Genomic DNA, 17,503 nt, shown 5'->3' on the forward strand with positions numbered 1-17,503 from the left:
ACACACACACACACACACACACACGTCACTGGCACTCTGGTCATCATGGGTACAGTGTGTCACACTATGTTCCCAAGAGGTCATGCATTCACCATAGGGACACGGGTGACGAGGGATGGGTGCAAAAATGTGAACACACTCAGCCTTCACGTAGTCTAAAATATTATGAATCGATGCCCAACTGCCCATAAAAGAGTTTTTTTTTTTAAAGTTAAGCCTGTTGAAATACTCATGTCTAACATAATTCAGTTGGAAAGCAATGTATCAACTCAAGGTATTTCTTCAAAAGGCATGAAGATCTTAACCTCATTTGTAATAATGAAAGAGAATAATATAAGAGCAATGCAACACCTCCCAAAGTAATGCATTATGTATGAGCATGTCAAGCAGGCATATCCCAAAGCTAACCCTTCTATATTTAGATCTCAGTAGTTGAGGGACATTATCTAGCGCTGGGCTGAACCGAGGCAGTTCAGCATCACGGTTGTCACTTAAAAATCTACCCCTGCAAAGGAACCAATTAAGAATGTGAAATGAGGATCAGCAAGAACACTTGAGCAGCACACTGCGCAACATTCTCCCTGCAGACCACCAGCTCTTGTTCAAGTGAGATTACTCTGTGTGTGTGTGTGTGTGTGTAGTCAAACGTATAGTACGTGTGCATGCAAATGTGGTGTGCACATGTGAGTGGACTAAGGAGCCGCCTGCAACACTTGACAGTAGGGGCCAGGGCCAATGCTAATGGACGTTCACCAAAATGATTAGACCCCAAAACATCTTGGTCCCTCAATCCCCTCCTTATGTAATACATGTCTTGCCTCTGTCTAATCACTCACAGCCCCCCCTCAGTCACTATACACTGTGTGGATTATAACTAATGGCTTTAAACTGTGTATCAAAAGGGAAGGAACTAGAAGCACAACATGATTTTAAAATGTCAAATAAAATTTGATTTGATTTGATTTGAGATTAAACTAATGGCTTAAACTTGATTTTAAAATGTCAGAAAACTGTTGTGAGCCTCTAGTGCAGCCAGTCGGAGTGAACCCAGGTGTTCTAAAATGTCACATTGAATAAAGTTACCGTAACCTTATGTTTCATTATGAGCTCCTCCAGGACACCCAGATATTTAATACACCATCAAAACTTCAAAGGCTACCCAGCGAAACTCGTTGGGGATGGTCTGGAAGCCACGGGTTGGCTGCCGCAGAGATGGTTTGGCAAGTAGACAGGATCAAAACATCCCTACACCGTCCAGAAAGAGTCACCTCTACGGGAGCCTCAGGAGAAATGGAATTTGGGTAGTGTGCAAAAATATGCCATTTTGCAGAATTGGACTGCTGTACAAAAATAAAAATGCCATGAGAAGGATCTCCACCTACATACTAGTACAGCAGTCAGGCAGAGGAGTAGGAAAGCACTGTTAGAATTTTTTTTTTTTTTTAAACTTCCTCCCACCCTATACCAAGAGGAAGTCAGCCAGTTTCAATGATGGGAGTGTGTGGAGTAGATCAATACCTCCACTCTCCTGGTGTGTGAAGGATATGGCTGAGGGAGGAGCAGGCCGTTTGAGTCTAAATGGCCTCATTCAATAAAGCACCAATCACGTCCCTCTGTCTAATTCACAACGTCGGTCACAAGCTGGCCAATCAAATGATAATGATTCTGTAATGGCAGCTGTGGCAAATCACGAGATCACATTTGTAACAGCCAGGAATGAAAATCACAGAGGTATTGCCACACTGCTGTGAGGCTGGGGGGGGGGGTGTTACAACCAAGATTATTGGTAGACTGGTGGTCACCATGATATTCTCTTTTTAGATAGGCCTCAAACCTAAATATATATCTTAATTTGTCACAGAAAATTCACATTAAGCCTCATCTAAATTCTATCAAACCGCTACATTTAACACAACAGATACATTGCTACTCTGATTAGCATGATTTGAGTTTATAAAATCAGAACAGACAAGGAGTAAACAGGCTTCACAAAATATTTCCCATGATTCCAAGCTGCTGAATATTGAAGGTAAATCGGGTTGTGTGTGAGAATGTCAAAACGCATTCTGAGATTACATTTAAATTGTGATCCAAAGGGGGGGGAGGGGAGGGGGGGGGAGTAATTACCAAAAGGTTTATGACATAACGGCTTGCGTAGCGATGATGGGATATGCGCAGTTATGCAATAATTCCACTGATTCGGAACAAACCTCGGCCAGCTATGTCTTCAGGTTTGTCACAAAACATGTGGTTCTAGGAAATGGGAACGGAAAGAACATTACTGTACACTTAGAAATAAACTATTCAGTGTTCACAGAAAACTACAAAATCACCGCTTGTCGCTCGGTTCCAGAAACTGTATTAAAAACTTATATTCCACAGTAATAGTGTGCGAGTTGGCTAAGACCCAGAGCTTGAAAAAGTGACAATGTGAAGTCAAGAGTTATTCTTTCCACAGTCCGTTCACAGTAAACCTTGGCGATCATGGCTAAACTAACTACCCATGATCTGCACCGAGATGAGCAGATTACGAAGTCATTGGAGGGACTCGTCTCGGAGCATATTAAATGAAACTGGCATCGACTTGCAAATGCTACACTTAGTTTTAGAGAGAAATCTATTCTGCTGTGAATTGACCCAGATAGAGGAGAGGCAGAACATTCTCTACAGCACCAAGCCCCAGGCATGGGATATGCAATGGGAGGCTTTTAGCGAGGCAATTCACTCACCAGTTAGCCTCACAAAACCACTGAAAAACTTCCATGCCGTGTCAGAGATGTTGTGGTGCTTACATCTGGAGTCAAGCATCTGTTTAGGGAAAGCTAGAGAGGGTTTTTGTACACAAGTGACAAAGCAGTGTGTGGCTGTTATGGCATCTGGTGGCATTACCTTTCGTTACCCTTTTTAAAATTTTTAGAACAGGCAGCTAGGAATTATTCTAATGATTTATTCAAATGCAGCTTGAGGACCGCTGCCCATCCTGAGCCTAAACCCAACAACCATCATGGAGCATACAGCAGGCCTAGCTACATAACATGAAAAACAAAAGGAATCCAAAATAATCTGCATTTATGGCATTCAAAATAATAGGAATCTTTAAAATATTGTTATACATCTTTTTTTTTTGAATGGGCTACATTAAATACAAACCTAGGAGTGGTCAGATTAGTGCCCCGCCCACCCAGGGAATGAAGCCTGATCCATTAACCTCTAGTTCCGTTCCATAAGATCACTAGACTACCTGACAGACAGGGAATAGGGCAGAAGGCACAGCTGTCAGTTCTCTCAGTATTCAGAGTACTGTTGCTAGCGCACTCCTGGAGTTATGAGTAAAGCCCCACCCCTGCCTGACTAGAATACATAATCCTCTTGTGTACATTCACATTATCCAATTACCTGGCTGGAACATCTGCACGCCCAGCAGCTGGTCTGCTTCCTGCCTGTAGTCAGAGTCCCAATGATAAACATCATGAAACAAATCACCAGAAGAGAAAAAAAACAGCCAAGCCAAACAAGGAGTCATGTTCAGCAAGGATAACCCTTGACCAATGAGCAAACCTAAGCTTAGCTCAATATTTCAGTTTAAAGCTTCTGCACAATCAACGACCACATTTACATGCACATAGTATTCCAGATAAAAATTGCTCAAATCCCGGTTATTAAGGTCTAATTCAGGATCATCCATTTACATACACCTTTGATATCCTGCTCACGAGTATCTCTGTAACCATGAATAAAACAGAAGTTTTTTTTATTTAAATGAGGTGCGATTAAATAACAAAAACATTGCTTATAATGTCCAACATTTGGCAGGCTATAATTACTGTTGATACACGTGGCTTCTTTTTTCATTCCTTATAGTTGCACTATGCAGTAATCGCGCTGCCATTTCCTGGTTGCTGAAAAACTTGAATAGTTTGCCTAATTTCAGTTTGTGAAAAAAAAATAAGCTAGTATAGTGTAGAGAATCATTATACCATCTAAACCCATAACCAAAAATATTGTTTCAACTGGTGTACAAAACCGAAAGGATTTAAAATATATATTTTTTTTAACTTAACAGGAAGCATAGAAATAGCATACATAGAAAGTTCTACCACTTCTTAGACTTGCTTTCCAAGTAGAATGATTGAGCTCAAACTCACATTTCCATGTGAATTTTGTCAGGTCACACAAAAAGTTACATATTGTCACTTTAATGCTCTAGAATACTCAAAGCCGTGCTCACCCAAAAATCATAAATCAATAGAATGAAGGCATCGTCAACAATCTAGTTGACATCAGAAAAGTCCTTTCATATCTGCCAGAGTGAGGAGGTTTAGGGACCGGGGAGATTTACCACACAAACTTTCCAAATGCAGTTTGTAGGCCAGTTAAGGAAATGTAAAAGCTGTGAAAATTATCCAGCATGTTACTTAAAGTATTTCAGTTAGTCTTGATGCATATTTAATGTGGTTGAAAAGTGAAAATGTAATTTTACTGCATGAAACACTTCATTCTGCGGGAGTTAATATTATAATAGGCTGCTTAATCTAACAATCTGCTTAATCTAATAACAAATAATTATACCTTTCATGTCTTTATTGAACACACCGTGCATGTTGGAAAAAGTATGTGAACCCTTGGATTTAATTTAACTGGTTGACCTTTCTTTGGCAGCAATAACCTCAACCAAACGTTTCCTGTAGCTGCGGATTAGACCTGCACAACGTTCAGGAGGAATTTTGAACCATTCCACTTTACAAAACTGTCAGTTCAGCAATATTCTTGGGATGTCTGGTGTGAACCGCTCGAGGTCATGCCACAGCATCTCAAATCAGGTTGAGGTCAGGACTGACTGGGCCACTCCAGAAGGCGTATTTTCTTCTGTTGAAGCCATTATGTTGTTGATTTACTACTGTGTTTTGGGTCGTTGTCCTGTTGCGTCAAACTTCTGTTGAGCTTCAATTGCCGGACACATAGCCTTTACATTCTCCTGCAAAATGTCTTGATAAAACTTGGGAATTCATTTCTGTTGATGATAGCAAGCTGTCCAGGCCCTGAGGCAGCAAAGCAGTCCAAAACCATGACGCTCCCTCCACCATACTTTACAGTTGGGATGAGGTTGATGTTGGTGTGCGGTGCGGTGCCTTTTTCTCTCCACACAGTGTTGTGTGTTCCTTCCAAACAACTTTAGTTTAATTTGTCCACAGAATATTTTGCCAGTAGCGCTGTGGAACATCCAGGTGCTCGTGCAAACTTTAGACTTTAGTTTTTTTGGACAGTGATGTCTTCCGTGGTGTCCTCCCAAGAACATGATTCTTTTTTAGTGTTTTACGTATCGTAGACTCAGATGTTAGCATGTTCCAGAGATTTATGTTAGTCTTTAGCTGACACTCTAGGATTCTTCTTAACCTCATTGAGCATTCTGCGCTGTGCTCTTGCAGTCATCTTTGCAGGACGGCCACTCCTAGGGAGAGTAGCAACAGTGCTGAACTTTCTCCATTTATAGACAATTTGTCAACAGTGCTGAACTTTCTCCATTTATAGACAATTTGTCTTACCGTGGACTGATGAACATCAAGGCTTTTAGAGATCATTTGTAACCCTTTCCAGCTTTATGCAAATCTTAGGTATTCTGAGATCTTTTGTTCGAGGCATGGTCCACTTCAGGCAATGCTTCATGTGAATAGCAAACTCAAATTTTGTGATTGTTTTTTTATATTGCAGGGCAGCTCTAACCAACATCTCCAATCTCATCTCATTGATCGGACTCCAGGTTAGCGGAGTCCTGACGCCAATAAGCTTTTGGAGAAGCCATTAGCCTAGGGGTTCACATACTTTTTCCAACCTACAATGCGAATGTTTAAATGATGTATTCAATAGAGACAAGAAAAATACAATAATGTGTACGTTATTAGTTTAAGCACACTGTATATTGTTGTGATTTGGGAGGAAGATCAGAAGACCATTTTTTGACCAATTTATGCAGAAATCCAGGTAATTCCAAAAGGGTTTACATACTTTTCCTTGAAACTGTAAATGAAATGTTTCCAACTATTATGGTCCCATCTGAACTTTATACGGTGATACTATGCAAAACTGAGTCTGCACAGACATGGAAAAACAACAACAAATGGTATAAGATGTTTACATGCCACAGTATCCAGTCTAAGATCAGCATATCCCAGGTATCTCATTCAGGTTACTCATAACCAGGATAGGAGCAGAGTTATTGTAAAAACGGGATATGATGGTTTATAAGAGTCAACTCAAAAACACAATACTCGAGTATCCCAAATAATAAACAGGATGTTGGTTCGCATGTAAACGTGGTCAATGTCAGTGGACAACAGAGACCACTGCTGTAAACCATGAGCTCAGCAGTCTCCATATAGACCTAACCTGGTTCTGATTTGTCAAACAGAGCTCCATCCTAGCATAAAATAAATATAGTTTGTTGCAAATGCGTCTAAAAAAACAGCCACCTACAATGTCCTCTGTAGTGTTTGAAAACAAACATCGGCACAGTGTAGAAAGGGACTGAAGTGAACAGCTCTTACAGAAGCCAGTTCAATGGAAAAAGCTAGTAGGTCTCAATATGCCGGTAGGAAAAATAAAGGTGACTAGATTATACAGACTAAAAAAATTTAAAAAAGATACTTACATCGAGAGAAGTCTTGTTCATTGGGCTTTATCGTTGATTTAACACAACAACAAATTGTGTTCAAGTTTGCTGCTCCATTTCACTCAGGAGAGGGAGAAGGAAAAAAAAAAATCTGGGCTTAAACATTCAGTCGACACCATGCATACAAAGCGGAAAGAGAGCGAAGAGTCGTGAAGTCAAGGTGTCAGCTTTCAGAGCCATTGGACTGTCAGAGTTCCCGAGTCTAGAGTAAAGTGTTGGGTCAGCAATACGAACAAGACTCAAAGCTAAGAGCAAGAAGGCGACAGTCACAGTAGAGAAGCCCTCAACACCTTAAGTGAACGAAGAAAAAAAAAAAGTGCATATCACGTCATTGCCAATCTCAATAAAATCACTGACTGATGAATGATCAACTGAATGAATAGGAAATGTGAACACTAAAGAAAGCACCATTAAATCCAGTTCTACCCAGCACAGCTTCAGGGAAGAAAACTCTTGGGAACAGAGAAGCGGGGTAACATCAAAACCTTCAGTAGCGCCTGGAGGAGCAAGAACCCAAATATAGAGAGGAGTTGAGCTCTCCACCTCACTGACCTAATGGAAAGTCTGAGTGAGGGAGCTGATTCAGAACACCAAGACATCTTGCAATCTTTTCATGTCCAGTGGATAGTCAGGCGAGGGCAGTAAAATTGACAGGGGAAGAGGTCAGATTGTCAGGGGAGTTCACACCAAGGCTAGCGGCAAACCAGGGCCGTGTGCAGAATAGCTAAGAAGCGCTCACATCTTTGGCCCTTACCTGCAGAGGTCTGCCTGAACTTCTCACTCTTCTTCTTCCTCCACTTCCAGGGCTTGAGGAGACGGCCCAGAGTGGCAAACTTGCTGCGGCGGCGGATGGGTGGGGTGTGCGTGCCAGGGACCAGGGACTCAGAGCGCATTGCGGCCAGCCTCTCGACCTCCTCCGCTGTAGGGACACAGGAGAAAAGGGTTAGGGTGTTTTCACATTATAGTCCTCTTTAAAATAAATGATTTCAGTGAACTCTGGGGTGAAGCAAAAAAATCCAAAGAACTCCATTCTCTCTGGATTCACACTACCCTTGGCTTTAAAATGAGGACTTGGCTCTCTTGCCAGTTCACTTCAAGATTTTTGTGGTCCAAGTCCTCTTTGCAATCACTTGCTATGTTTAGAAAGGAACCAAGATCTTTTTTAAACATTCACTCAGTGCACTCTTGGTAAATCAACATTTTATTGGTCACATACTTAGCAGATGTTAATGCGGGTGTAGTGAAATGCTTGTGTTCCTAGCACCAACAGTGCAGTAGTATCTAACAATTCACAACAATACACAAAACTAAAAGTAAAGAATGGAATTAAGAAATATATACATATTAGGATGGAAATGTCAGAATGGCATTGACTAAAATAGAGTTAAATACATATGAGATAAGTAAAGCAGTATGTAAACACTATAAAAGTGACTAGTTGCGGGTGCAGTGACTAGTGTTCCATTATTAAAGTGGCCAGTGTTCCATGTCTATGTACAATAGGGCAGCAGCCTCTAAGGTGCACAGTTGAATAACTGTGTGGTAGCCAGGTAGTGACAATGACTAAGGTTCAGGGCAGGGTACTGGGTGGAGGCTGGCTAGTGATGGTTATTTAACAGGGATGGCCTTGAGATAGAAGCGGTTTTTCAGTCTCTCGGCCCCAGCTTTGATGAACATGTATGGACCTTGCCTTCTGGATGATAGCGGGATGAACAGGCAGTGGCTCGGGTAGTTTATGTCCTTGATGATCTTTTTGGCCTTCCTGTGACATCGGGTGCTGTAGGTGTCCTGGAGGGCAGGCGGTGTGCACCACGTGATCTGTTGGGCAGACTGCACCACCCACTGGAGAGCCCTGTGGCTGCGAGTAGTGCATTTACCGTACCAGGCAGTAATACAGCCCAATAGGATGCTCTCAAAAGCTGTTGCACCTTCGCCACACTATCGGTGTGGGTGGACCATTTCAGATTGTCCGTGATGTGTACACCAAAGAACTTGAAGCTTTCCACCTTCTCAGCTGCGGTCCCGTTGATGTGGATAGGGTCGTGCTCCCTCTGCGGTTTCCTGAAGTCCACGATCAGCTCCTTTGTTTTGTCGACGTTGAGGGAGAAGTTATTTCCCTGGCACCACGCCGCCAGGTCCCTCACCTCCTCCCTGTAGGCTGTCCCCGTCATTGTTGGTAATCAGGCCTAAGACTGAGTCGTCTTCAAACTTTATGATTGAATACAGAGTGCAGGACAAGCCACACCACCAGGACAGGTTATCGGACAGCCAGGGATGTACCTACATAAAGTTTGAATGATAATACTTTGCATTTAGCTAAAAAAATATATACATTACAGGATAAATGAAAGAATAATAATTGCAGATTAAATAATGCTTGTGTACTCGAAATTGCACATTTGTTCATGGCAGTTTGTGGTACTAATGTGAGGGGCTATGGCAGGGGAAACGGTGTTGCAGTAGTCTACTGCTTGATATGAGAATAATAAGTGAACCTGGCGAGAGTAAACAGACCTGTGTATTATCAGACAGCATAATGCAGGATATATTCAGAATCTGAACAGCAGGAAGCTGCATGCTGCGGATTAGTCCGCACTAGCTTGCCAAAAAAACAGACCAGGGAGAAATAATCGTGTTTAGCCTACTAGCTCCTTATAGTCACTAGAGCGTTTGTCCTCCTTTGATGTAGTTTTTGATATCATCAAGAGGAGTAATTGAAGAGAAAACGTGCTCAAGCTAATAGCAACAGAATAAGTGATAAGGCATCCATATTGAAACAGACTCTCCCAGACTTGTCCTGATAAAAGCAGTGCGTTGGCCTATGCTACAGTCGTAATCAACATACGCATCACCTCTACACTGAACAGGACTAGTCTCTGGCGGTCTATACTTACAAAACTTGTGCTTAAAACTTGCAATTTGTTAGCTTCTCATGAGATAACTTGTTACAGACCAAGTGTGCTATGTTAAGTGTACCATTTATTTTAATATACTGTAACACTATTTGGTGGAATGTGCTTTGTGGCTGCCCGAATGTTAAATTTGCTTGGACTCTTGTGTTCCATTTGTACATGTGTATTTGCAGGGCACAACCAAAAAGAAACTAAGCATCACACAGTTCCTTCTCCCTAAATTCCCTTTCCCCTCTGAGTCTTATTCACTCAAATGCTTACACACACACACACACACACGGCCTGAAAAAATAAATGCCTATAAAAACTTAACTGATGGGATACACGAGCTACATTCTTTGCCAAATGACAGTTATCACAAATTCAAAATCGACTGGTTGATTAAAGTAGGAAAATGTGTGTGTGTTCCAACAACGAGCTGCAGTTTTGTAATAATTACGTCCCATCGATTTTCCGCTTATGCTACTTAGCGAACTGCTAGTGCCATTTAGAATTGGTAAGCCTAGGCCAGCGGTCAGAAACCTTTTCAGGGTTGAGATCACAGCGTGAAAATGCAAGCTGAGAACTAACGCTCAGATTATTATAATATTTTTTTTTAAACAACTTAAAAAACATAAGCCTAAGCAACATTAGCCAATTAAAAACAGAACTGTAGCAGGTTTGTGCAGTAAGCTATATCCCAAATACGTTATCAAGAAGGCAGTAATCTCAGCAGAGGCGCTTGCTTGTAGAAGCCTATTGCCCCATTGCTTGAATTGCCCTGCCAATCTTCTCCTCAGACCATGTAGGTATATGATCACACTGGTAATAGATCATTTGTTGCATGACTTGTGAGGCAAAGCTGAGTGAACAATATTAGCTTCTTTTTTTTACTGGCTGCCCCTCACCCGACTCACTGTCCCTCATCCCTCCCTTTGCCGAAGAAAGTGAACAGTCTTCCAGCTGATGGCAAAACTTAAGTGGGACTGCATTATTTATGCTTCATGCACCAATTCATATTGTTACTCTTATTCCAAAAAAAAACAACATTATTTTTAAAGACCAGCCGCAAATAAGAAAGTTAGCTTATTGAAACACTTTGCTGTACTCATTCATTGCAGCTGCAGTGCTGGTTGTAGCGTGAGTGGAAGTAGGAAGAACATTGATGCTGAATCAGAACTTAAACATGAACTCACTCATTTAAAAAAATAATAATAATCTCTGCTGTATCGTTGAGTCTCTAGTCATGGTTTTCAATGTTTGGAAATCTCACATGATCAACTTTGCTGTGCGTTCGAGGCTTCTTTTTTTACAGTCTATGGCACAAGGCAACTGTGCAGATGCAGTGATCTGAGCCATATGATTGGCCAGCGGTAGGCCTACTAGGTGTACTTGATTTGCTTTCTGGGCCTGCCGAGTTGGTCGGAGTTCTACCTTCAGTCACATGAAATTATTAAAAACCTTCCCGTCGCTAGGGCTGCTAAATCAAGTGCACCTACAAGCAACAGCGTGAAATACAAATTGGAACTCAAGGATTTATCTTTTTTTTGTTACTTACAATTTTGATTTGAAAACATTTTTGCATTTGTCACATGCAGCAAATACAGCAGGTACAGTGAAATGCTTACTTACAAGCACTTAGCCAACAATACAGTTAAGAAAAATACAGAAAATAAATAAAAGTAACAAATAATTAAAGAGCAGCAGTAAAATAATAGTGAGGCTATATACAGGGGGTACCTGTACAGAGTCAATGTGCAGGGGCACCGGTTAGTCGAAGAAATATGTACATGCAGGTAGAGTTAAAGTGACTACGCATAGATAATAAACAGAGTAGCAGCAGCATAAAAGGTGGGGGGGCAATGCAAATAGTCTAATAAACAGAGTAGCAGCTGCATAAAAGGTGGGGGGGCAATGCAAATAGTCTGGGTAGCACTTTGATTAGATGGTCAGGAGTCTCATGGCTTGGGGGTAGAAGCTGTTTAGAAGCCTCTTGGACCTAGATCTGGTGCTCCGGTACTGCTTGCCGTGCGGTAGCAGAGAGAACAGTCTATGACTTGGGTGTCTGGAGTCTTTGATCATTTTTAGGGCCTTCCTCGGACACCACCTCGTATAGAGGTCCTGGATGGCAGGCAGCTTGGCCCCAGTGATGTATTGGGCCATACACACTACCCTCTGTAGTGCCTTGAGGTCAGAGGCCGAGCAGTCGCCATACCAGGCAGTGATGCAACCAGTTAGGATGCTCTCGATGGTGCAGCTGTAAAACCTTTTGAAGATCTGGAGGACCCATGCCAAATCTTTTCAGTCTCCAAATTGAGCCCCATTTGAAAATAAACATGAGAATAACCGTTCCATGCACATCACTTCATGATGGCAACTTTCCCATTTTGAAAAATATTATTTTCTATTTTATTCTGTTATTTAACATCATGTTTTTATTTCATATAAAATAGGTGTCTTGACAGTGATAAGGGCTCAGGAAAAAAAATAAACAATTACTAAACCTGGCTGTGCTTCTACAAGCAAACACCCCTGCTGAGGTAACGGTCTTTTTGAAGACAGTGTTTCAAAATATAACCAGTTGATATTACAGTTTCAATATACTAATCTTAAAAATGACACTTTCTTTTAATAATTGACTGAATATAGTGTATATGCGCCAATTTAGCAATTAGGATTTGTTATCTGTAATTGTTATGATAAATTAGGCATTGTTGCCATATAAATAAATGCACCAATTTTTCCAGTGCGAGCCTTGTGTTATAAAAATGTTGTTTTCTTCATTCAAGTGCTAATTATTATTTATTTATTTTATAAATAAAAATGTACGAGTACTAGAACAGGCAAAAATTGCCAAAGGCCCATCCCCAATACAGGAAACAGCGGGAAGATGCAGTGTAGATAGCGTTTACGCATTGGCAAGACGTCTTTAAAATGTATTTAGATTCTACATCGTTCATATCGGTCCGAGGTCTCGCCGACATCTTCCCAGTGTACCAACACTCTCCAAACTACATAATCCTCACGCAATTTGATACATTGTCCTAACACGTGCGCTTTCTGGTTTTGGAATATCAAAACATATTGGCACCTACGTTTCGTATTGTGAGGTCCTTGGCAATTCCCAGCCCCAGTAAAAAATACATCAGAATAAGTAGTCAGAATGTTGAATAAACCTACTCTACCCGTTCGCTGATTTCGTACTTACTTGACAATATCCACAGGAACGTATTATCAATCAGACTTCAAAACAAGGGTCTGTGTGTGGCTCTCAAGATTAGTTTGTTCATCACCGGAGGCATATGCACAAGGCGTCTTGGAAGTGTTTACAGCAGAGCTCCCCAACTGCCCAAAATTGACCCGCGGTTGATTTTATTTGCCCCTCCCACAGTTGAGCAAAAGTCTTTACAAGTGATTTTGGAAATATGATCCAAAGTAGTCCCACGCATAATAGAGATATGTGATCGTATACAAATGTAACCAAGGTTTGAAATTGTTTTTGTCAAATATATCGTTTTGGGCTTATGTGGTCCATTTAAAATCTACAAATTATTTGGGATTATGTTCCCTGACCTTCCACTCAATAGATTTAAATAAAAATATGCCCGCGGCTGAATCTCATTGATAATACCCATTTTATATGGTATTGCGCATGTCCCAGGGTTTTGCAAAGTCTATTTAATAATAGTTTCCTGTGGATATTATTTGGACATTAGGACCAACTGCATAGACAACCAGTAAAGAAAGTTCAAATGGAACTTATTTAAGATTCTGGCTTGTAAGAAAACCTCTTTCACAGTTTGATATATTACTTACACACACACACACACACACACACACACACACACACACACACACACACACACACACACACACACACACACACACACACACACACACACACACACACACACACACACACACACACACACACACACACACACACACACACACACACACACACACACACACACACACACACACACACACACACACACACACACACACACACACACACACACACACACACACACACACACAGACACAGACAGAAAGTCTTCACCATATAACAGTCAATAGTGAGTTATACACTTGAGTAATAATATAGGCAAGGTCTGCCCTGATGACAGCCATGCAATCTGCCACCTCAGTCATCACTAGCTCAGGGACAGGGCGACAGTGTCACACCACCCCTGCCATGTGCAGACAGACACCGCCACTGACCACAGCGTGCATAATTAAATCAAATCACCATGATGGTTGACAAGCGACAACATGGGAGTGTCACTTCACAGGTAGGGAAGGCAGCCGCTCCACCGGGGGTATAGCATGATAAATCATGTGAACCAAGGTGGACATGAATGCAGTGAAACAGACGATTACCTAAATGCAGTGCCTGATGCCGCTCACGGCCTCAGCCTCACAGCCAACCATCTTAGGAATCCTGCCACATATGTCTATAAATAGATTCAGACTCGATGCTAATTGAATCCAGTGGTGCTTCAAATGACTTCAAATGGAGTCCAAAAAGAAAGAGAGAGATCGAGGGGGGGGGGGTTTAGACCTGAGCTCAGAAATATTCATACAAACATTGTTCATTTGCCACATATGCATTTCAGACAACAACAAAGACAGCCAGCCACACACTTCCTAGATTTGTTGACAGGGATGCAAATTGAAAGCGACATGGTTTATTTTCCCGGCTGCGTTTGGTGACAAGAAATACTCCCATAGTAGCCCATTAACACACCAAACATCCTCGAGACATCCACCATGTCATAGGAGCAGCAGCCAACAAATAAAAAGTACTTTGCAGTCAAAAGTTACACACTTCTTGCAACACAACAAAAACTCAAGAGAATGCTACAAAGACTAAAAGAGGCTTTAGACTGCAGCCCTAGTGTTTCTTTACAAGCATGTATTCTCTGATACACACATCTATACTCCTCTGGCCAGTATCCCAGAACCAGATTATGCCTAGTCCAGGAACCAAAATGGATCTTGGTCCACAATCATCTTGGCTGAGTGAGTGACATTCTCCTTCATGTTTGGGTGGAGTAGAATCAGTAGGGGACTGAGAATGACCACTTTAGGTGCTAATCAGGAGGAGGGGGGTAGTAGAGCCTGGGATGGAGGGGGTCATCAAGAGGATTCGTTGGAGTATTAGGTCTATGAGTAGTAAACCACAATGCATATTGTGGAGCAGGCTCTTTGTGGTGTTAGAATAAGGCCAATTTTACATCCACACCAGTAACCTGCTCCAAAAGAAAAATATCAGTTCAACAACTCATAATATAATTTCTCCAAGTCTAAAATGGGTAATGCCATTTAGCTACACTGTAGCTGCTGTTGCATACCACTCTTTCTTAGAAATAATGCATTATAGCTGCCAATTTGTCTTGATACATGTGTGGCCCACTACGCATTGTGTCAAACTAAGTGATGTTACATTTATCCCAGAATGCAACAGAATGGCAGTGTAAAGAATAGGCTCCGCTGGAAAAGTACATTGTGTCTATGATGAAGGTTACCAGGATTACCAGAATTAAATACATCAAGCAATTTTAATCTCATAACTCTAGGACATATATAATCGCGGAATGGGCAAACAAGAACTGCGCATGTTACCCCCCCCTATTGAGCGTGTTCAATGAAACCACTCTGTTTGATAGCCAGCAGAGCTGAAGGGAGACCGTACCACAACGCATCCATATGCCGCTATAGGTTAAGCTACTCACCGTCCTGGGTATCGTTCGCGCGGCTGCAGTTGCTGCAAATGTGCTTGATCTCTTTCCCGATGTGACAGTGGATCATGAAGGGCATATTGTTATTCTGGTGATGCTGATGGTTGGTTTGTTGCTCTTTCTTATTGTTGTTGAGAGACATCATTCTGACCAGGTAAAATGCCTTCTTCTTCGGTTTCTCAACCGCCACAGGCGTATTGTTTTCCCTGAAGCCCGTGTTGTTGAACCAACTCCCATGCATGATGGTGGGCCCGGGATCCGCAGCCATCGGGTAGTTGGCCGTCTTGAACATAAAGACACGAAAATTGATTCGCGTCTAAAATGCACGGCATACGGGGAGGGGTTTTTAAACAAACGGCGCCTCGACTCCTACCTGACCTCACCCCTTCAACCAATCACGAGGGTTTCGCTCCGCGCGTTTGCAGAACCCCTTTCTCTTCTATCAACGACGTCAGATAGAATATTGTAATTTCCACACCTGCACCTGAGGTTCCGATCTACTGCACTCACACCCGCCTGCCTCCGCAATGCCAAGGGCAGAAGTCAAAACCACGGATGCTACTATACTATGATGATGGACCAGTGCCGCTAGAAGACATATCGAGTGTGTGAATTGCAGTGCCTCTGCCTCTCCCTCGGTCCCCATCCTCGTCTGCAAAAATAATCCGCTCACGGCAAGCATAATTGGCTACCCAGTGTTCACTCCTGCAGTTATATTAGTCTACAGACAGAAAGTAAAGGTTTAACATCAAATCCCAAGACTTGATAATGACAAGAATGATTATAGGCTCCAGCTACATGATACACTTATGAGCGAAAGTATGTGGACACCTGCTCGGAACATCTCATTCCAAAATCATGGAAATTAATATGGAGTTGGTACCTCCTTTGCTGATATAACAGCATGCATCCATCCACTCTTCTGGGAAGGCTTTCCACTAAATGATAGAACATCTGCAGGGACTTGCTTCCATTCAGCCACAAGCACATTAGTGAGATCGGGCACTAATGTTAGACCTGGCTCACAGTCGGAGTTCCAATTCATTCCAAAAGTGTTCAATGGAGTTCAGATCAGGGCTCTGTGCAGGCCAGTCAAGTTCCTCCACACCGATCTCTACAAATCATTTCTGTATGGACCTCGCTTTGTGCATGCGGGCATTGTCATGATGAAACAGGAAAAGGCCTTCCCCAAACTGTTGCCACAAAGTTGGTTGCACAGAATCATCTAGAATGTCATTGTATGCTGTAGCGTTAAGATGTCCCTTCACTGGAACTAAGGGGCCTAGCCCGAAACCATGGAAAAACAGCCCCAGACCATTATTCCTCATCCACCAAACTTTACAGTTGGCACTATGCATTGGGGCAGGTAGCGTTCTCCTGGCATCCGCCAAACCCAGATTCTTCCATCGGACTGCCTGATGGTGAAGTGTGATTCATCACTCCAGAGAACGAGTTTCCACTGCTCCAATGAGTCCAATGGTGGCGAGCTTTACACCACTGCAGCCAACGCTTGGCATTGCACATAGTGATCTTAGGCTTGTGTGCAGCTGCTCGGCCATGGAAACCCATTTTCATGAAGCACCTGACGAACAGTTCTTGTGCTGACGTTGTTTCTAGAGGCAGTTTGGAACTCGGTAGTGAGTGTTGCAACCGAGGACAGGCGATATATATGCGCTACGCACTAAAGCACTCGGCTGTCCCGTTCTGTGAACTTGTGTGGCCTACAGTGGTGTAAAGTATGTAGAAATACTTTAAAGTACTTTTGGGGAGGTATCTGTACTTTACTATACATTTTTTTGACAACTTTGACTTTACTACATTACTATAGAAAATAATGTACTTTTTATTACATACATTTTCCCTGACACCCAAAAGTACTTGTTACATTTTCAATGCTTAGCAGGACAGGTAAATGTTCCAATTCATGCACTTATCAAGACAACACATTGTCATCCCTACTGCCTCGGATTTTGTGGACTCAAAAAACACAAATGTATCATTTGTAAATTATGTCTGAGTGTGCCCCTGGCTATCCGTACATAAAAACAAGAAAATGTTGACGTCTGCTTTGCTTAATATAAGGATACTTAAGTATATTTTAGCAATTACATTTTTATTTTTGATACTTAAGTATATTTAGAACCAAATACTTTTAGACTTTTACTCAATAAGAATTTCACTGGGTGACTAACTTTTACTTG

General features: G+C 41.9%; 1 protein-coding gene across 5 annotated transcripts in view; it reads right to left on the bottom strand.

Annotated features, from left to right (window-relative positions):
• The window catches only part of LOC112227368 (phosphatase and actin regulator 1), an 85,656-nt gene that overhangs the window by 33,904 nt on the left and 34,249 nt on the right, over window positions 1–17,503 (bottom strand). For 2 of the 5 annotated variants that reach the window (XM_042307826.1, XM_042307828.1), the window contains exon 2: window positions 7,422–7,586. In XM_042307826.1, coding sequence (XP_042163760.1) covers window positions 7,422–7,586 — 165 coding nt within the window. Of the gene's footprint in view, window positions 1–7,421; window positions 7,587–12,766; window positions 12,924–15,296; window positions 15,968–17,503 lie in introns of those variants that run through there. The other 3 variants (XM_042307824.1, XM_042307825.1, XM_042307827.1) reach the window with 3 other exon arrangements.

Source organism: Oncorhynchus tshawytscha, linkage group LG28, assembly GCF_018296145.1.
Source record: "Oncorhynchus tshawytscha isolate Ot180627B linkage group LG28, Otsh_v2.0, whole genome shotgun sequence".
NCBI lineage: Eukaryota > Metazoa > Chordata > Actinopteri > Salmoniformes > Salmonidae > Oncorhynchus > Oncorhynchus tshawytscha.